Raw genomic sequence first — 20,948 nt, 5'->3', positions numbered from 1 at the left:
AAAATTCGCTGAGAAAACCCGTGTGGAAAACGCAACTAGAGGGCTGCCAAGATGCTGTCCATGCTGCAGGAGAAGCGTCCGCTGAAGCGCACCCGCCTGGGTCCGCCGGACATCTATCCGCAGGACGCGAAGCAGCGCGAGGACGAGCTGACGCCCACGAACGTGAAGCACGGCTTCACGACGACGCCGCCGCTTTCTGATGAATTTGGGACGGCCCACAACTCGAATGTGAACGCCAGCAAGGTGAGCGCCTTCTTCAGCGGCGTGCTGGCCAAGAAGGAGGAGCTGATGACCCTGCCGGACACGGGGCGCAAGAAGCAGCAGATCAACTGCAAGGACAACTTCTGGCCCGTCTCGCCGCGGCGCAAGTGCACCGTGGACGCCTGGTTCAAGGACCTCGCCGGAAACAAGCCCCTGCTCAGCCTGGCCAAGCGGGCGCCCTCGTTCAACAAGAAGGAGGAGATTTTCATCACACTGTGCGAGAACCAGGTGAACATGCAGCGCGCCACCTGGTTCATCAAGCTGAGCGCCGCCTACACGCTCAGCTTCACGGAGTCCAAGAACAAAAAGCGCAGCATTTACGACCCGGCTGCCGAGTGGACCGGCAACATGATCAAGTTTATGAAGGAGCTGCTGCCTAAGCTGCAGGAGTACTATCAGCAGAGTGAGTGCAATCCTTCAGACTCCTTTGTCTTATTGATACAAATCCTTTCTTTCAGGCCACGACAAGTCCTCTTCGAATGGTAGCACTTCGGGAAGCCTGACTGCCTCCGGAAATGGTTCCGGCAGCAATGGAACCTCTGGCGGCAGCTCTATTAACTCCGTGGCCGGCAGCAGTGCTCCAACGAACGTAATCCCCGTGCCCAGCATGGCCAGTCCCCTGCCGCCGATCCACAGTCCAGCCAATGGCCAACAAGGAGCACCCGGCCAACCTGTGGGTTCTGGCAGTGTATTGCCGGCGACGGGAAGCCTTGGTGGAGTGGTAGGCGGACCCGGATCTTCAGTAGTTGGAGGAGCCGCTGGCGCAGGAGCTGCAGTGCCGCCAGGCTCTACCATTTCCGGAATAGGGAGCCAGTTCGAAGACAGTCGTAACGCGCTTAAGTACTGGAAGTACTGTCATCAACTGAGCAAGTACATGTACGAGGAGTCCCTGTTGGACAGACAGGAATTTCTAAACTGGATCCTCGACCTGTTGGACAAGATGCGTACCCAGGCGAGCTTCGACGAACCGCTGAAAAAGCTGGTGCTCAGCTTTGCCCTTCAGTATATGCACGACTTTGTTCAGTCAGAGCGTCTTTGCCGGAAGATGGCCTACATCGTGTCAAAGAAACTGGCTCAACTCCTCAACACTGTGGTGGAGCAGCAGGCCATAAAAGATCTGGACGAGCAAAAGTTGCAGCAGGATCCCTATGAGCTGGCGCTGCAGGAGCAGATGAGTTGTCCGCATCACAGGGACATCGTGCTGTATTTGAGCACGATTCTGCAGATCATCACCATCGAGTGCCCCACCGCTCTGGTCTGGAGCGGAATAGCGGCTCACCGAGCACCATCCTCGCTGTTGGGCAGTCCGTTGGATCATCTTCCGCTGGCGCCCTCTGTCCTGCCGATGCCTACGCGCTGTCCGCGAACCAACCAGGAGATCCGGCGACAACTACGTTCCGCCGAGTCGGATATTGTGCTGCGTACACAGCATGCTGAGCAGCGCTGGTTCGCCGCCAAGTGGCTGAGTGCCGGCAAGAATCACTACACCAGTGTGCTGGCCACACTGGACCACCTGGACACGCACTGCTTCGATCGGATGGAGCACAATAACAGCATCGACACACTATACGCCCATATTTTTCCCAACCCAAGCGCCAGTCGTCGACGGGAGGAGGATCAGCTGGAACCGCGACCAGCATACGAACCGAAGCAGGACAAGGACACGGTGCGCATACTGTGCGAGTGGGCTGTGTCTGGGCAGCGCTGGGGCGAGCACAGGGCCATGGTGGTGGCCATTCTACTCGACAAACGCCAGATCGACGTGACCAGCACGCCGGCAGATCAACAATCCAGTGATAAGGATGACAAGGACTCGCTGGCATCGGGTGCTGGCTTGATCGATGGCCTGCCTGTGTTCCAGCACGTCTTGATGCACTTCCTCGACCACGACGCTCCCGTTTTGGATGAGCACGTGAGCAGCACCCAGCAGCGGACCGAGTTCACCAATCTTGTCCAGCTATTCAGCGCCTTGATTCGACATGATGTCTTTTCGCACAACGCCTACATGCATACGCTGATATCTCGGGGAGATCTGCTGCTGGAGTCTGTGCTGGTGATCAAATCGGGAACGGCAGCCACGAAAACATCTCCCCCACCTCCGGCTCCACCGCCGACGACGTCGCACGGATTCGATGATGACGGATTCGGCGCGGGCCTTGACTTTAAGCACGAGTTCGACGATTCGAATGTGGACGATGATCTTGACAAACTGGTACAGAACATTAAGGAAAAGGGCCAACATCACGACGCGCCCGACAGTCCCAAGATCGGTCCTCCAGGCGATGGGGAAACCAGCACTGGTGGTAGCATATCGCGGCACTACGTATACACCAAGCACTTTCCCATTCCCCAGGACGATCCCAGTATGAGCAGCTACAGTAGCGAAAGCAACCAGCGTTACATCCTGCTGTTCGGAGTGGGTAAGGAACGGGACGAGAAAAAACACGCCGTCAAAAAGATGTCCAAGGAGATTGGCAAGCTCTTTACTAAGAAGTTTAGCATCGATGTGGCCGCTGCCGGTCATGTGAAGAAGCACTCACGCAACGAGTTCAATTTCGAAGCCACCACGTCCAAGTGCCAGCAAATGGCCTATTTTGACCAGCATGTGGTCACCGCCCAGTGTGCGGCCAATGTCCTGGAGCAACTGAACGGATTCGCCTTGGGAAACAACAACTACCTACCGGTGCAGGAGCACGTAGCATTCCTGTTCGATCTGATGGAGCTGGCTCTTAATATCTACAGTCTGCTGGAGCTGTGCGATAGTCTACTGAAGGAGTTGCCAGAGGTGGAGCACCAGTTGCAGCTGAAAAAGTCAAACCTGGTGCGAAGTTACACGACCTCGCTGGCTCTCTACATTGTAAGCATCCTGCGCCGCTACCACAGTTGCCTGCTTCTTTCGCCGGAGCAGACGCTGTCCGTTTTTGAGGGAGTCTGTCGCACCATCCGTCACGTAGCTAATCCGAGCGAGTGCTCCTCTGCAGAGCGTTGTATCATCGCCTACTTGAGTGATCTTCATGAGTCCTGCGTCTTGCTGCAGGGAAAGGAGCAGTCCACGGAGTACTACCAGCAACTGCAGTGCATCAAGCGTTTTAAGGACATTTTCAACACTCCAGAACAGCTCGGGTGAGTTTAGATCGTATTTCTCCTAAACTAAGAACTAACTAAGATTCTCTTATTAGCCTACCCCCTCAAGGCTACAATCCGCAGTTGCTGCAGGAGCTGTTTATGGCTCCACGACGCGGTGGTAAACTGGATCCTCACTGGTTGGGAACGTTGCACGAGTCGCCGGCAAACGTATATAGCTTCGTATCGAACGCCTTGATTGCCGTATGTCGAGAGACGGACAACGAGCGACTAAACGATGTGGCTCTGGCATGTGCCGAGCTGACCGCCAGCTGCAACGTCCTGTCCGAGGAGTGGATTTATGCTTTGCAGAGCCTGTGCAGCGGCAGTAAGAGTCCGCGGTATCCACACCTGGGCGGACAAGTGGACATTGGACAGGGCAAGACCCACAACGCCCTTGCCGTATTCGTGTGTATTCTGGTGGCCAGGCATTGCTTCTCGCTAGCGGACTTCGTAAGTAAGTTCGCCCTGCCCACGTTGGCCCGGTCCGTGAGCGCTGGTGGAGCTGAATTGAGCGTGGACGCGGAGGCGGGTGCTCGACTTACTTGCCACCTAGTGCTGAAGCTGTTCAAGACCCTGGAGATTCCACAGCCGGGCATGTACTCTGTGAGCACGTCCCCAAATCCGCTCCACGCCGTTGGCAACGACTTTAGCATACGATTGAGCTGCGATCGCCACCTACTCGTGGGCGCCCACAAGACCATACCCATAGCCGCCGTGCTGGCCGTGCTTAAGGCCATTCTCATTGTCGTGGACAATGCAGCACTTAAGACTCCAATAGCTGCTGGCAGCGGATCATCCTCCGGTGGATTGGGCGGAGCTTTTGGAAGCGGCAAGCGCAGTGGCTTCAATACTCCTGTTCATCCGGGTAGCACGCCAAAAAGCAACGAACAGAGACCGGCTGACCTAAGCCAGATCCTGGGCACGAGCGATCTCCAGTTGGGCAGTAGTTTGACGAGCGAACCGGAAGCTTTGCAACAGCCGTCGGTCGGAGGAATTGAACAGATCTCACTGCTGGAGTTCGCCCAGGCGGTGCTCAAGCAAATCTGCGCCCAGGAGCACGTCTTGGAAAGGTGCCTGAAGAACGCAGAGCAGCTGTGCGACATGATAATCGACGAGATGCTGACCGCCAAGCAGGCTCAGCGGGTTCTGCACATGATCTGCTATCCGGAGGCCGAATTCAACATAATCTCCGAGCTGGACCAACGCTCGATGATAGTGCGCATTCTGGAGAATCTGGGACAATGGACCCTGCGTATCTCTTGGCTGGACCTGCAGCTCATGTACCGCCAATCGCTGAGCAACAACGCGGAGTTGAATGTCTGGCTTGACACGGTGGCACGCGCGGCCATCGACGTCTTCCACATGGAGGAGGTAGTTTTACCGGGCGCTCTTAAGGCGACACACAAGCCCAAACCGTCCACCTGGCTGGTGGCTCCACTCATCGCCAAACTGACACCGGCAGTTCAGGGCAGGATTCTGCGAGTTGCCGGTCAGGTGCTCGAGAGCATGAACTACTTCTCCAAAGTGCCCAAGTCAGATTGCAATAGCTCGGGCAGCGGCGACGAGCGAGAGAAGAGCAACAGTTGTCACAGTAGCAACAGCTATGGCCTGGGAGGCGTGGCCGCACGCAACAAGAAGATGCCGCTTAACTACCAACCATTCCTGGGCCTCATCCTGACCTGTCTGAAGGGCCAGGACGAGTATAAGGAGAACTTACTGGTTTCCCTCTATGCCCAGCTTTCGCAATGTCTGCAATCCTTTGCTGAGGTAAGTGTTCGATCTTTTAACTGGAATATTTCAACTCATCCTATGTATTTTGATATTCAGCTGGACACAATCGGTGGTATTGATGAGCCACAGGCACGTGAGGAGATCCTTGATGCTCTGCAGTTGCGCTTCTCGCTGGTGGGCGGCATGTTCGAGGCCATCCAGAAGAACAGCACCCCCACCACAGATTGGGCCATTCTCCTGGCTCAACTGGTTTGCCAGGGCGTAGTGGATCTCAGCTGCAATCGTGAGCTTTTCACCACCGTGGTGGACATGCTGGCTACCTTGGTGCATTCGACTCTGGTCTCTGATGATGAGAGACACTACATGAACCTGATGAAGAAGCTGAAGAAGGAAATTGGAGAGAAGAACAACGCCTCCATTCGGGTCATCCGGCAGCTTCTGCCGCTCTACAAGCAGCCCACCGAAGTAAGTGGTTGTGATCATAGCACTGGTTTAGTTCGGTAACTAATTTTGATTTCTTGGCTTAGGTAATAGCCTGTGAGCACGCTGGCATGGACACTAAGGGGAACAAGATCTGCGACATGGACAAGAAGCAACTGCGCATATCGGACAAGCAGCGCATAAGCGTGTGGGACATATTGGAAGGACACAAGAACCCGGCGCCCCTTTCGTGGGTGTGGTTCGGGGCAGTGAAGCTGGAGAGAAAGCCTCTCACCTACGAGGAAGCTCATCGCAATCTGAAGTACCACACTCACAGTCTGGTCAAGCCCAGTAGCTACTACTATGAGCCGTTGCCGCTGCCGCCCGAGGACATTGAACCCGTGCCTGAGAAAATTTTTGTAGTACGTCCTTGCACTGTTATTATTTGATCGTTCCTAAACACATTGTTCTTCCTTCGCAGAAGGACGAAATGAAGGCGGACACGCCTTCCTCAGTGGATCAGTCGCCAAGCGCTGGGCCGGGTGGCACTGGAAGGGGCCGCGGCAAGGGAACGACCACGCGAAAACGCAAGCCCAAGAACCCAAAGACGCCGCCCGTCGTCAACACTCAACAACAGCAGCCTCAGCTGGCGCCACAACCCCAGCAGCCGCAGAATGTTCAACAGCAGCAATTGCAGCAGCAGCAGCAACAACAGCAGCAGCAACACATGCAACAGCAGCAGATGCAGCCGAATCCAATGAATCAGATGCCAATGAATATGCCGGTAAGAAAGGGAACTTTAGGCACCTATGAGAATCGAGGATTTACAAATATTTTATTTAACGTTGTACTGCATTGGTAGTTTTGTAACAACAAATCAAAGCAACCAATTATAAAAAAAATAATGGCAGTAAAATTCAAAAATTTTAAATTGGAAATTCAGATTTTCTTAGCCTTTTTAGGTGCTAAACCATTCTTTCTAATTCCCTCGAATTTGCCCTTGAACTAAATCGAACTCTTCCGCAGATGAACATGCAGCAGTTTGCACCCAATCCGAACAACATGATGCAGCAGAACGCCATGTTGCAGCAACAGCAGCAGATGCAGCAAATGGGCAACAATCCGCTGCAACAACAGCTGAATGTGGGCGGTGGCAACGGGCAGCAGAATCCCCAGATGAACTTTATGCAGCAGGGACCGGGAGGCGGCGGAGCCGGACCGCAAGGCATGCCGGGCCAGCAGCAGCAGTGGCACAATGCCCCGCAGCAGCAGCAACCGCCACAGCCGTACCACAACCAGTACGCTCCGCACCAGCAGAATATGCAATGTAAGTCGGACTATAAGAATTTAAAGGGAATCCAGTGGGTAATCCTTGTCAACCATTATTTCAGCGAATCGCATCGAGAGGCCGCCACTGAATGCCAACTCCAAGCAGGCCCTGTCCCAGATGCTCCGTCAGCGGCAGCCGTTCCAGCAGCAGCAGCAGGCGCAACAGGGGCCCGGTGGCGGTTTCAATCCGATGCAGCAGCAACCCCAGCCGTCCCAACAACAGCCGGGTCCCCAGCAGCAGATGAATCCCAACCAGATGCGACAGCAACAAATGAATGCCCAACAGAATCCTCAGTCGGTGGCCGCCTTCAATGCCCTGCAACAGCAGCAGCAGCAGAACGCCCAGCAGCAACAGATGAATCCCAACCAGCAGCAACAACAGCAGTTCATGCGCGGCGGCAACATGCGACCCGGTATGGCGCCCAACCAGATGAATCAAATGAACATGGGAGGCCAGGGCATGCCGCAGAACCCAATGATGCAGCAGCAGATGCCACAGAACATGGTGGGCATGGTCAATCCGAATGCGAACCAAATGATGCAGACCGGTGGTGGAGCTCAGGGAGGCAATGGAGTGGGAGTTGGAGTCGGAGTTGGTGTCGGCGTGGGCGTTGGCGGCGCTGGCAACAATCCCAACATGGGCATGGGAGGCATGCCCCAACAGGGAATGATGCAACAACAGCCGCAGCAGCAACCCCAACAGCAGGTCCAGTTCCAGAACTTCCAGAATCAGTACCAGCAGCAGCAGCAACAACAGCAGCAGGGCATGCAGCAACAGGGCGGCGGAGCAGGCGTTGGCGTTGGTGTTGGAGTGGGTGTGGGCATGGCGCCCAATCAGCAGCAACAGCAGCAGGCCAACATGATGGGCAACTTCAATCCGCAGATGCAACAGGCGAATCGCAACAATCCCGACTTCATGGCGGTCGCCGCAGCTGCTCAGCAGCAGCAGCAACAACAGCAACAACGAGTTGTGCCCGGAGGAATGATGGCCGGAAATCGGAACCAGTACATGAACCAGGCGCCCAACGTAACCATGTCCAACATGATGGGTCCGGGACCCGGAGGGGTGGTCGGTCAGGTTCCACCCTACGCCCGTCAGCAGTCGGCGGGAGGCGGCAAACCGGGCGTCTTAAACACCCAGCAACAGTTCCAGCAACAGCAGCAGCAGCAACAACAGCAGCTAAGGCACCAGCAAATGATGCAGATGCAGGGCATGGGTGGTGGCGCCGGCGGGGGAATGGGATCCGGGCCGCAGCAGGCGGGCGGAGCCGTTGGTGGAGGCGGTGGTGGCGGAATGGTGCCGCAGCAACAAAGCATGAACCAGCAACAGACGCCCAACCTGGTGGCTCAGCTGCAGCGCCAGAACATGATGGGCCAGCAGCAGTACCAACCGCCACCTTACTAGATCATAGACACTCCTTAGTTGTAAGCCTAGTCCTAATCATTTATTTATCAGATGTATTTGCAATAAACGTACATTCAAAACAAAAATATGTAATTTTTTAATTGACCTCTGGTTCTGGATATATTAAAAATATGAACTATAATTAATGAGAGATTAAGAAAATAATGTAAAATATATTTAAAAAGTTTATAGGAAAGCATACTTAGGCGAACGAAAAAATTAATTTTTTACTGGATCACTGTAAATTAGAATTTTTGTAATATTTTACCTTTAAAAAAATACACCTTTTTGGAAAATAAAAAAAATAGTGTGAAAAATTGTAAAGTTTATCTTCATTGAAATTGTCAGTTTTCTTTGTCGTTTACGCAAACTGGAAACCATTTTTTTAAATTAAGTTAGGTTTCTATTTTTATTTATTTTTAAACTTCATTTATTTTATTTGTAGCAGATTATATTTGCTAACTTTGTAAAAATGTATGATAGTTAATGTATGATATAGTTAAAATACATTTATATTAATTAAATTCTTAAACTTGAAAAAAAGAATTTCATTTAAAAAGTTAAAACAATTTTGATAAAAAATATTTAAATAATATGTAATTGCTTGAAAAACTGAGTTTTAAAAAAGCTTTGTGTTGTCGATATCGCGCAATCATCGTATTTTTGCGCATCTCTAATCAGCTGAGCGCCGATGGCTGCACTGGTGTGCGTGGGCGTTCGTGTGCATGTGAATTAGAAATAAAACATTTTTCTAACGCATATTTTGGAGGTTTAGTTAAATTAGGACTAAGGTTTGAACCAGTTAGTGCATTGGTTTAGCTGCTGCGAGTGGGACACCTATTGGCAAGCCGAAAAAACACTTGCAAGTCGCGTCCGTGGCATATTTCATTCATCGATTGGCCCGAAATTCGTTTCGAAGTGCTACTTTTCGCAGTTTGGCAGTATTGTTTGCAAGAGGACGTGTTTTTTAGTGGGTCACCGTCGTACTCATCATATCGTAGCTTAGTTCCAGTCCAGAAATGAGCGAGGTGCCGGAGAGCAGTAAAAAGCGTCTGAAGACGGTGAGTACTAGAAATGGGACCCTGGCCCCAAAAAAAAAAAACGAAAGAAACCCATGTTTCCCTAACTCTGTTTGAACAAGTGCGCCGAAAAAGTTTGACTGCAGATGTGAAATATGTACGTCTTAAGTGATCACTATATTTAAACAGCCGTTGGTTGTTTAAGAATTTCTCCAGATCTCATCATTCACCCAGGCCCCAAACTCACTGTTCACGTTTTCCGCCCTAACTATGCACACATCATTATGTTTTTCCATATGGATCGGCAGACACGTAATGCCAGAATTCCCGTCTTAATCTTATCGTACTCTATGAGTATGCCTTCTAACCCAATTCAAGTTGTCTACCAAAAATATTATGTATTTATAAATAGGCAATTTTGTAATATGTTTGCAGGAAATTGATAAGACTATATGTATATATACAAATATCAATTTAAAATTGTTTTCTTGAGACATACATATTATATACCAGCTATCACAAATTGTTGAATCGTCAAAAATATTTTCCACACATGCGAGTTCAAATGCTGGGATTGCATTTTACTATTTCAAAAAATAATGATAGCATTATGATTAAAACCTGCAAGTTTGCTTTAAAATTTTATTCAAAACTTGGCAACAATTATTCTCTTTTGAGATTAGTATAAAGCAAACTATTTCTATTATTGCCGAAAAAGAAAAGTCATCTTTCGCAATAATCTCTAGTGCTTTTAAAACAATAAACTACTCACCAAGTTTCTTATGCAACATGCAACTATTTCCTTAATAACAACTGGTTACCACAGCAAATGTTATTGCTTCGGATGAAACAGGTTGAAATTAGAAAGAAAGTCTTCCGAGCCAACTAAAGTGGTACCAGTGAACAAGTCAAGTCTGGGCCACTTTGGGGCTGGCCAAATGTAGTTGAAAACTTGGTCAACAACCCGGCATCACATCACTTGCAGGTTGAATGACCACTGTGATAACTTATGGCAATATCTTCTTTCCGTGACATTGTTTTTTGTTATTTATTACTCACATTTCTGCAACTGATCAACACCGAAAAAATATACTTCATGAAGATCGATTAAAAGTACTTCAAAGTATATATTATTTTGGACTATTCCAACAAATTTAAATAAATTTACAAAAATTATTTTATGATTTATTATAAAAGTTAGACTTTAAATTTCCAATTAACAAAGTATAGTTTTCAAAATTACGTCTTATGTAATTTTTTATAAGCACACTTTATTATCTATTTGTAAGGCTTGTATTTGAATTTCCATATATCATATAGCACCATTTGGTTTTAATGGTTATTACTTTTATGTGTCATTGCATTACGTGGTACCTAAATGGATGGCACTTTAAGCATTAATAGGTATTATGTAACTAAATGTCTTTTCCAGATATGTGGTGAATGACCAGCGAAATATTTAATTTACATCTGATAAGTTTTAACAATTATGTTTTATGAATGCTGCGAATGGCAAGACAGCTAAATTTCAAAGAAGTTCTATTTCCCCTATTGCAAAAGCTATTATTATCTAAACTTTATTGCCAAAATGTCTTATTTGCACACGATTAAAGTCTATGGTAGTCTGTAATAAAAACAAAGCAAAGGGCTCACTAAGAGGAGTTTAATAGCTGAACACCTCCATAAACAAGTTCCTAAGTGGACCACCGTACTGCTCCACCCAGTGGATCTCCGCCAAGTGCCGAGTGCCAACGTAGCTGCCTGGTTTTCTTCTCGGCTGCAGCCCGTGAAATTTCAGTTGCAGTTTCGAGCTTCGGCGAGAAAGTTCAGTGTTTTGGCGGTTGACTTTGCTTCGACAACTCAACTCTCACTTGTTTAATTAACAAAGAGTACATTGTTCGTCTCCCGCTTTCTTTTCACCTGCCCAGAGTTCGTTTTTTTTTTGTGGAAAAATGTTTACCCGATGTGCCAATTCGCTTGACCACTATAATAATAACAATATCACTGCCTGTGCAGCTGCCCCGAAGTGCTGGTTCCCAAGTGTGGAAAAACAAGAAGATGCGGTAAGATACACTCGGATGAGGAATCTTTAAATGGTATGCTGTGCTAGGAGAAGTCTGTTTGTTTCTCTAAATAGGTTGAAAGCGATGTTTTTATCCTATAAACAAAGATTCGCTATCTGTCAACCTCTTCATATTTGCACCTCTACCTCAACAAGTTAAAATGTATACATATATAGAATATATATTATTCAATTTGTTAAGTTTATAATTGTTTAAAGGTATGGCTGGCTCAATGCAGTTCGTTTTGTTTTATATAGTTCATATAACCAATCCAATAAATTAGACTCTAGTCATTTTTCTAATTAGACATATAATGATTAAAATGAAAGACATAGATAGACATATTATGATTGTTATAATAAGATTAATTAAAGACGGCTTAGAAACGTGACTGATTTTGATTTCAAGCGCAACTTCCCTTGTTTCGCTACTAAAATTTGGATTAGAATGCTATTTTTCCAGAACCTTTTCGCCTGACATTTGGCCTTTGGCTATATTAAACCAAGAAAAGGGAGATATTATTAAGTAGTATATCAACGAAGACCAAGAAGAATAGTTTTAATAATCAAACAAACGATGGAAAGACTGTGCAAACATATTCTCCATATGGAACGGGAGAATTTAAATGATGCGTGCGTGGACCGCCGATCGAGAGATCAGGGCTCAGTCTCTCAGCGTCTCACACTCTCTTCGGAACCCATTCTCCGGTACCTTTGAAGCCAGAGCGCGCCTTATAATACCATAAATATTATTGAAAACTTTCAGTTCGCTTTCGACGCTCGTCGCGTGTCTATGACAAAAACAATTTCGCATCCGAGAGCTCGATTTCAACCCAATCTGAATCCAATCCGTACCGCTATCAGTGCTCAATGTAAAACGATTGAACGACAAAACATACCGAGTGAAAAAGAAATTACTTACATTGTATTTTTAAAGATTACTTACAAACTAATATTATAATGCCTAATCCGCCCATTGGATTTTATCCCCATATTAAGCGAAGGGTAAGGCTGAAAAGGCTTATAAAAAAGATATATATAACTTAGAAAAGTGCTTTCGCTATATTTGGCCGCCGAGAGATAAAAATGCAGATAATAAAATAGATAGAGAGACATATAACCTAAATCATAGTGCCACTAAACACTTAAATCTAAATTAACCTGCTCAGTAAGCGTGAACCAGAGATGGTTGCTTTTATGAGAGTGAGATCAGTGGGAAAAGGAATACATATAAATGACAATCTAGCACAGTGACCCACTTCTAAACCATTTGTGATGAACGCCAAAATGATAAGATATGGAAATAGAATACTAAATTTCATAATAAAAGGATTAAACTCATTTTTATGGTTACTGAAATATTAAAATATATTTAGACAATAATATTTGCAGTTTTTTATTAATTAACATTTTAAGAACAGAAACCATTATCTTGGAAACAAAACACCAACATTCCAAACGTCAATGTGCCAAAGGTATGGAAAAGTATCTGCACACAGCTCACTTTGCGATAGAGCCCCAGAGACCCTTGGGACCTAACCATATCGCGTAATGGAGTTCCATTCGCGATTCTGTACACACGAGCTCCGGCGGAAGGTCAACAAACTGAACGCTGGAGCTCGGCACGAATATCGCCCTGGGGTCAAAGCGAACTATTTCGCTGATGACTTGCCTTTGGCTCTGGATTCAGCAGCTTTGTAAACACCTGAAAAGCTGAAAAGACCCGCCAAGGGGCCCGAGGCGGCAACCATCGCCATCCCAACTTGACATGAATATTAATTTATGATAATTTCGAAAGCTAAACCCGATTTTTGTTCTTGTTCCGCTTACCTCTGTTTGCAGTGCCTACAGGTGGCGACGAATGTGACCGAGCAGAAGCACCATGTCACCCGGGAGACGCGCGGCAAGAATCTGGGCCTGTGCCGGGGCTTCCGAGGATGCACCGTGTGGCTGACGGGTAAGAGCAAAAGTCCTGCAACCATTATTATTATTACATCATTAAAATTTGTCCAGTTTGAGCACATTTCTATAATTATTGTAAAATTGTTTAATTATATATGTTATATATTATATATTGTAAATGCCAATTTGTTATTAGTCCTATTAAAACCTATGCCGCATAGTAGACCTTCTCAAAAGGGAAATATTGTCAACGATTAATCTGAAATTATTAAGAAAGGTCAATGGTTGGCATATACATCTGACTGATTTTATTAGATTTAAACGTTTTTGTTCCTAATAAAGTTAATATACTACATGAGCAAGCAAGGAATCTTTCCTAAACGATTTTTGTCGGAGATTCTGATTGTTTTTCTTATAGAAATTTCTATTTGACTCATTTAAAAAATAATAATTCAAAATCTAATAGTCAAATTTCAACCACTCGTTTTTTTAAGTAGAGAGTAGGAATTCAATTTAACTTAAAGTCTTTATAACTAAATATTTTGGAGGTTGTACATATAAGAATACAAATTCCAATTGTTACTTTTTAAATTTTAATTTAATTATGCAAACTAATACAAATGATGAATGATTTTTAAAATACTTATCCACTTGATACCATATTCTTGCAGGCCTTAGTGGTGCTGGAAAGACCTCGATTGCCTTCGAGCTGGAGGCCTATCTGGTGTCCCGGGGCATTCCGGCCTACGGACTGGACGGCGACAACATCCGCACCGGACTGAACAAGAACCTGGGCTTCACGCCCGCCGAGCGCGAGGAGAACATCCGCCGCGTGGGCGAGGTGGCCAAGCTGTTCGCCGACAGCGGAGTGGTGGCCATCTGCAGCTTCGTGTCCCCCTTCGCCGACGACCGTGAGATGGCGCGCAAGATCCACAAGGACGCGGGCCTCAAGTTCTTCGAGATATTCGTGGACACACCGCTGGACGTGTGCGAGACACGCGACGTGAAGGGACTCTACAAGAAGGCGCGCGAGGGCGTCATCAAGGGCTTCACGGGCATCACGCAGGAGTACGAGCGTCCTCAGATGCCGGAACTGGTGGTCAATACCCACGGCTATACGGTGCGCGAGTCCACGCAAAAGCTGGTGACATTGCTTGAGCAGGAGGGCATCATTCCGCGCTCGCTGCGCGACGTGGACCAACTGCCGGAGCTGTATCCCAGCGAGTCCATTGCCACGGAGGCACTGCGCCACGAGGCCGAGTCGCTGCAGGCCATCGAGATTAGCACCGTGGAGTTGCAGTGGGTGCAGGTGCTGGCCGAGGGCTGGGCCTATCCACTACGCGGTTTCATGCGCGAGGACGAATACCTGCAGACGCTGCACTTCAACACACTCCAGAGCGGCATGGATGGCTCGTATCGCGAGAACCACTCGGTGCCCATTGTTCTGAGCGCAAGTCAGGCGGACAAGGATCGTCTGGATGGCTCCTCCTCGCTGACCCTTAAGTACCAAGGCAAGCCGGTGGCCATTCTGCGTCGCCCGGAGTTCTACTACCAGCGCAAGGAGGAGCGCCTGGCCCGCCAGTTCGGCACCAGCAATCCCAATCATCCGTACAGCAAGCAGGTCTACGAGTCCGGCGATTATCTGGTCGGCGGTGATCTGGCTGTGATCGAACGAATTCGCTGGGATGATGGATTGGATCAGTATAGGCTGACGCCCAACGAGCTGAGGTGCCGGTTCAAGGAGCTCAACGCCGACGCCATTTTCGCCTTCCAGTTGCGCAATCCCATCCACAATGGGCACGCCCTGCTCATGCAGGACACTCGCCGCCAGCTGCTCGATCGCGGCTTTAAGCAGCCGGTGCTCCTACTCCATCCTCTGGGCGGCTGGACCAAGGACGACGATGTGCCGCTCGATGTGCGCATGAGGCAGCACCAGGCCGTCCTCGATGCCGGGGTGCTGCGCCGTGAGGAAACTGTGCTGGCCATCTTCCCCTCTCCTATGATGTACGCCGGTCCCACGGAGGTGCAGTGGCACGCCAAGGCGCGCATGAACGCCGGCGCCAACTTCTACATCGTGGGACGCGATCCGGCGGGCATGCCGCATCCGGACAAGGAGGCATACCCGGATGGCAACCTGTACGACGCCACCCACGGAGCACGAGTGCTAAAGATGGCCCAGGGTCTGGACAGCATGGAGGTGAGAGGCTAAATCAAAAAAATGTATCTAGATAAACTCAAAAGTAGGTTTTTATCGGTAAATGTTAAATGAATTTCTAGGTTTTACACATATTTTTAGTTTAACAGAGTACTAAAACCGAATTTAAATGTAATTTTAATTTCTGTTAACTATTCAAAGTATTTCATCTCATGAAAATGGCAGAAGCTGTACAAATCAAACTTTTGCAGTATAGAAAATATGCTTAATTATCCCTCTAAACTTTGTAATATTAAAAAAAAATTCAAAATAATTAATTTCTTTCTATATTTTGCAGATCCTGCCCTTCCGCGTTGCTGCCTATGACAAAAGCGCCAGCAGAATGGCTTTCTTCGAACCAAAGCGCAAGGATGAATTCGAGTTCATCTCGGGGACTAAGATGCGCACCCTGGCCAAAACAGGGGCCAGTCCTCCGGATGGTTTCATGGAGCCGGAGGCGTGGCGCATCCTGTCCACTTATTACCAGAACCTGCCGCAGGCGTAACCCGCTGCCAACAGACGACCAGCAACGTGCAATTCCTCCTAGTTATAGCTTATGTGCTTATTATACATGTTCCCACTCTATGCCCAGCTTATCACTCAACATATTGTCTGTCCATTGTTATTAACCCAAATCCGGGCCAGTCCCTGTGTGTGTGAATGTTGTGCTCCTCCTAATTAAATGTTCGTATCGTACAATCTATTTGTATCTACACTTAAGTCACCAATTCTCTGTTTATCTTAAGCAAAATGTCGTGCAGCTATTTTGTGGACGGTTTTTTAAATACATATACAAATAATTATTTAGTATCAGCATTTACTCATTGAACTGATTTCTCGTTTTAGCAATTTCAGCATTTGGGGAACGACTATTTTATGGTTGACTGGCATAAGATAATAGCTGCTTAAGAGCTTAACTGCAAGGCTAATAAACTTTTGAAGAAACATTGAAATTAACAACATATGAAGAAATTTCAGGAAGAAAGAATCGGCACGGAGATGCAAACAAAGCATTTTTAAACCCAATTCTTTACTTTTACAGTAACCTATCATTCTTTTCCGATCATAACTTTTTCTGCAAAATAATACTAAAAGAGATGATTTAAATATTTAAACAAAAACCTCCTTCGGCAAGATATAATATTGTTTTTTAACATTTTTCGAACGATCGTTGGAAGTACCGAGAATTTTAACAGATCTATGCATGTTAACAGACCGATAGCAGCTGTTAATGTTCCTCAGTGACAAAAGCTCCCCGCTACGAAACGGTCTTTAACAAACCATCTTCAGTAAAAACCAGTTTTCTTTGGTTTTGCACATGATTTATTTTTATAAAATTGTATACGTTTAATCATTAATATTACAAGTAATTAATTAATATCAAATATGCAATTAGTTATCATTTAATTTCACATAATTTATTTTACTGCGCTGTGTATGTGTTCATAATTGTTTATTGCAGGGCCCGAAAATTATGATTATTTGCGATTTTCATTTTTAAAGGACTAGTGATTCTAGATTCTTACATAAAATCTCCAAATAGAACTTGTATTTTAGTGTGCAAACTAGCCAAATTGGAAAGCAAATACAACTTGAAAGAGAGTACAAATATTAATCATATAGGGCCTTTAAAATTAAAATCACAAATAATGAATATTTTCGGACTCTTATTGCTGTCGACCGATCTTACTCGATGAACTACCTTTAATTGGTGATCTCGTCTGCAAGTCTTCATTAATGATTATTTATTAGATGTAACGGTTTATTGACAGAGTCGTGTGGTGTGCGGTAAAGAACAAAATAAATAGAGTACAAACTAACCAAATGAAATGTGTGTGAAGATTAAGAAGAATAATAATATAATAAGCACCCTCAATCTGTGCGATACTACCACATTTATGATATAAAGTTAGGGGGAGTGGGGATGTGTTGGTTGGAATTTGGGGAGTACAATTTGGGTAATTGTGCGTCTGGACATCCTCCGCATTCCTAACATAATGGCAAAAGGGTTGGTAAACCGATCGAAAGTAAACACAAGCTATGAGCAAAACAAGGGCAGGTTAACTAATCATATGCATACATAGTACATATATATTTGTTTTACAAGTAATAATTTACAAATCGACAACAACCATGGCTGCTAGAGAAAATCATAATTCCGTAAATACTAAAAACCTCTTCGAGAAGGACGCGGGCGGGTTGGATTGGCTGCTCTTCGCTTTACGTTATCGCTGGATCGTTAATTCTTTTTCTGTTTTTAACTTGAGTTATATACGTATATAAATGTATATTATCATGCCTAGGTATATTTCTTACACGCTGTCGTCATATACTTTATTTAATAACTGTTTCATAATGCAATTTGTGTTCTATTCCATTATCGCGCTTATTCGGTTAGGGAGAGCCGGCTGTTGATGCTTAAGGTTGATTTAGATGTCAGTTAATGTTCGCTTGTTTGGGGTCCCGGTTGAATTCGAACCTAACAGAAGTTAAGAAAACTACTACATCGTAGTTACCACCATAAAATACTACCGCGTAGTCGTTGCCACCATGCCGCATCAGTGCCGAACACACGTTGCCACGTCAAAGCAGACTGCACCTGGACAACCAACTGTCCTTCGTCCGACTGTCCATCGGTTTCAGCTGATGGCCGCCCTTGGGTGGGTTGTTCGCCTCCTGTGCGCACAAAGAATTCAATATATATGGTTAGCGGATAGTAAAACAAACCCTTTGTCCGGGATTTTCCACCCGAAGCACTCACCATTCGCTTTTCCGTTTTCGCTTTGATATCACTGGCTAGGGTGAGGAAGGCTTCTTCCACGTTGATGCTGGCTTTTGCGGAGGTCTCCATGAACTTGATGCCGTACTCGATAGCCAATTGTTCACCGCGTTCCTTAGAAACCTACAATAGGGAGAACATTGTACGATTATTATTTTGTTCAACGTTTAATCTATAATTTCATGGTTCTTCAGATAGCTATTAAATATCTATTTTATCAATGAGGAGACAAAAGCTTTAGAGGACTCAAGTAATGTCCTTTGTTAAAAGGAAAATGGAAATAGGATTGTGATCTAATAAGAATTTGGAAACAAGCATCAGCATATAAAAAAGTAATTCCTATTGGTAATTATTTGGAATTATTTCCGTGTTTGTAGAAAACTCCATGAATCAACATAAAATGTGGGTCATGTATACCGAATAATACTGTTCTTTGAGAACTGACGAATGTATTGGGTTAGCCCCGAATCGATAAAGTCACTTTGAATTCTAATAATAGCCCGTGAATTCATTAATTTTCTTTCGCCATACCTGTCGCTTATCGGTCAGTTCGCACTTGTTGCCCAGCAGCATTTTCTCGACATCGGCGGAGGCGTTTTCCTCGATGTTCCTGATCCAGTTTTTGATGTTCTCGAAGGACTTCTCCTGGGTAATGTCATATACCAGCATGATGCCCATGGCACCTCTGTAATAGGCCGTGGTGATTGTGCGGAAACGCTCCTGGCCGGCAGTGTCCCTGTGAAAGTATTAAAGATATCAATAAAAAGAAATCACAGATTTACCACCTTATCACTCACCATATTTGCAGCTTAATTTTCTTGTTATCTAATTCAATTGTTCTAATTTTAAAATCGATACCTGCAAAGAGAAAACGAATGAGCATACACACACACAAACGCTAATTAATTTGAATAATTTGGCAAGTGGCTGAACCTGTTTGCTCCGAACCCATGACGTCGCATAAAAAGATAGACAAAGAGGGAAACAGAAGTCGACAAACCACGCAATTGATTTAAACAATGTCGTTAAGTAAATGTCCCAAAATTGGAAGCGTCGCAAGGAAAACGTGCCAAAAACGAAAATAAACAATTATTAGCCACAAGTAGGGATGGGAATCGGTCGACTTTTGTGTTTACAAGTACAGAGAAAACAAAGTACATGACAAAAATGATAGGTAAATTGCGTAGCTTTCGGTTCCTACTTGATTAATCTATTAATCATGTTTATGAGCTTTAGCAACAACGATTTTTTATTACGATCACTACAAATTTTTATGTTCTCTGAGGGTATTATAATAAATTATGGACAAATTGGAACAGCATACTAACAATTTCAGATTCGTTTGTTACGCAATAAGCAGCGATTTTTTATTATAATGTTTTGATAAGAACTTCTAATAAAAAATTTAATAGGTTCTTTGTAACAGTAATATTGGGATGGTTTGGAAAAGTTTACTGTATCTATATAAAGACGACCTTTCGGACTCTTCCCATCCCTGGGCATGGGTCTTTAGGTTTACAATGGCATTCCCGATTCGGTGAGCTAATGGGTAAGCCTCGTATCAAAACAATCCGGCTTCTTGGGCGATAAGAGCAGCGAAAGTACAAAGACTTTGGGTGAGTCTGGTACTTATTTCTGTTCGCTTTCCTATGCGGGTGTGAATCTGTAGCCGTGATAGCGATTCACATCCGGTTATCCATGTTTGGGGCCTGTTTTTTTACACGGAAATCTTTATAACTTCAAGAAATCAAACTGTGGGGGGAGAGGGATAGCCCCTCCCTGGAAAACAACAATAATTATGACAAATACCGGGAGACAGCGAAAAGAAAAGAGAACGTTGGCAAATGAGTCACTAAAGCTCGAATTCCGAGTGAGTTTATGCGAGCCATGGCGTCATAATTAACTAGAAGCCGCGGATGATGGAAGATTCCCATCGTAGTGGGCACTCACCTATTGTGGATATAAACGTAGTGTTGAAGGCATCCTCGGAGAACCGGAACAGGATGCAGGTCTTGCCCACTCCCGAATCGCCGATCAGGAGCAGTTTGAACAGATAGTCGTAGGTCTTGGCCATTTTTTAGCGGTAGGATCACAGTGGTTCGTCGTTCGCGTTCGCGTTCGTCACTAATCTGCCCGACGATAGTGGTTATTTGGGGTTAGGGTAAGGGTTAAGGGTAATGCTGTACACGTCGTCGCCTCCTCTCCTTAAACGCAAGTGACTCTTCCACTCGCTCTCTTCGATTCTTTGCTAATAACACTAATCACGAGTAATCCCCATGCGTGCCGTCGAATATAGTATTCCTCGATCTATAGACGTAACCGCAAAAGTTCGCAAATCGTATAATTTTTCCTTCTTCTCTTCTCAGCTCTTTTGGGTGTGTGTGGGTTTTGTGTTTTCGATTTCGGAGCCGTGTCAAAAATGGCGACGTAGTTTTAAGACTTTTTTTTGGCTGCGCCCGAGATTCGCAATTCGCGCGGCGACTTTTCCGGTGGGAAAATGCAGGGCGGCTCTCTTCGCAGTGCGAGTGTACGTAGCTTTGTTGTGGTTAGGACGTGGAAATTAACTTAATTACTGCTTTCTAATTACGCCCGTACAAAAAATATGATTGTTGGCGGTGTTGGTCAACGACTAATGGTTGTGCTGGGATGTTGCACAACCCTGACAGATCTATCGATAGATTATCGGTGGAAAAGGAACACAAAAACAGCTGTTGCGCGCA

The 20,948-nt window shown here is 45.9% G+C and overlaps 3 protein-coding genes across 6 annotated transcripts; 2 read left to right on the top strand and 1 right to left on the bottom strand.

The window, feature by feature from the left end:
* The first annotated feature begins 51 nt into the window (after nucleotides 1-51).
* Nucleotides 52-8,358, top strand: LOC119552972 (mediator of RNA polymerase II transcription subunit 12). 2 transcript variants are annotated; one of them, XM_037862984.1, is made up of 8 exons: nucleotides 52-664; nucleotides 720-3,384; nucleotides 3,441-5,154; nucleotides 5,215-5,583; nucleotides 5,646-5,960; nucleotides 6,020-6,322; nucleotides 6,565-6,865; nucleotides 6,930-8,358. In XM_037862984.1, the coding sequence occupies exons 1-8, from the start codon at nucleotides 52-54 to the stop codon at nucleotides 8,270-8,272; spliced, it is 7,623 nt and encodes a 2,540-aa protein (XP_037718912.1). In that variant the 3' UTR covers nucleotides 8,273-8,358. The 2 variants fall into 2 exon arrangements, with proteins under 2 accessions (XP_037718912.1, XP_037718913.1); XM_037862985.1 differs by lacking the exons at nucleotides 52-664; nucleotides 720-3,384; nucleotides 3,441-5,154; ... (1 more) ...; nucleotides 5,646-5,960; nucleotides 6,020-6,322 and adding an exon at nucleotides 6,418-6,500 and having other exon boundaries at nucleotides 6,930-8,272.
* Nucleotides 8,359-8,995: 637 nt separating this feature from the next.
* LOC119554181 (bifunctional 3'-phosphoadenosine 5'-phosphosulfate synthase) lies at nucleotides 8,996-16,265 on the top strand. Of its 3 annotated transcripts, none has more exons than XM_037864975.1 (4): nucleotides 8,996-9,333; nucleotides 13,196-13,310; nucleotides 13,927-15,452; nucleotides 15,748-16,265. In XM_037864975.1, exons 1-4 carry the CDS (start codon nucleotides 9,292-9,294, stop codon nucleotides 15,952-15,954), a joined length of 1,890 nt encoding a protein of 629 aa, XP_037720903.1. In that variant the 5' UTR covers nucleotides 8,996-9,291; the 3' UTR covers nucleotides 15,955-16,265. The 3 variants fall into 3 exon arrangements, with proteins under 3 accessions (XP_037720903.1, XP_037720901.1, XP_037720902.1); XM_037864973.1 differs by lacking the exon at nucleotides 8,996-9,333 and adding an exon at nucleotides 11,136-11,354; XM_037864974.1 differs by lacking the exon at nucleotides 8,996-9,333 and adding an exon at nucleotides 12,139-12,358.
* A 1,244-nt stretch (nucleotides 16,266-17,509) lies between these two features.
* Nucleotides 17,510-20,868, bottom strand: LOC119554613 (ras-related protein Rab-8A). The gene is made up of 5 exons (XM_037865607.1): nucleotides 20,179-20,868; nucleotides 19,026-19,086; nucleotides 18,760-18,964; nucleotides 18,211-18,351; nucleotides 17,510-18,125 (listed from the first exon to the last, which is right to left on the bottom strand). The coding sequence occupies exons 1-5, from the start codon at nucleotides 20,300-20,302 to the stop codon at nucleotides 18,033-18,035; spliced, it is 624 nt and encodes a 207-aa protein (XP_037721535.1). The 5' UTR covers nucleotides 20,303-20,868; the 3' UTR covers nucleotides 17,510-18,032.
* Nucleotides 20,869-20,948: the final 80 nt, after the last annotated feature.

This window comes from Drosophila subpulchrella, chromosome 3L, assembly GCF_014743375.2.
Source record: "Drosophila subpulchrella strain 33 F10 #4 breed RU33 chromosome 3L, RU_Dsub_v1.1 Primary Assembly, whole genome shotgun sequence".
Lineage (NCBI taxonomy): Eukaryota > Metazoa > Arthropoda > Insecta > Diptera > Drosophilidae > Drosophila > Drosophila subpulchrella.
The sequence above is the reverse complement of the archived record's forward strand: the minus strand, read 5'-3'. Positions and strand labels throughout refer to the sequence as shown.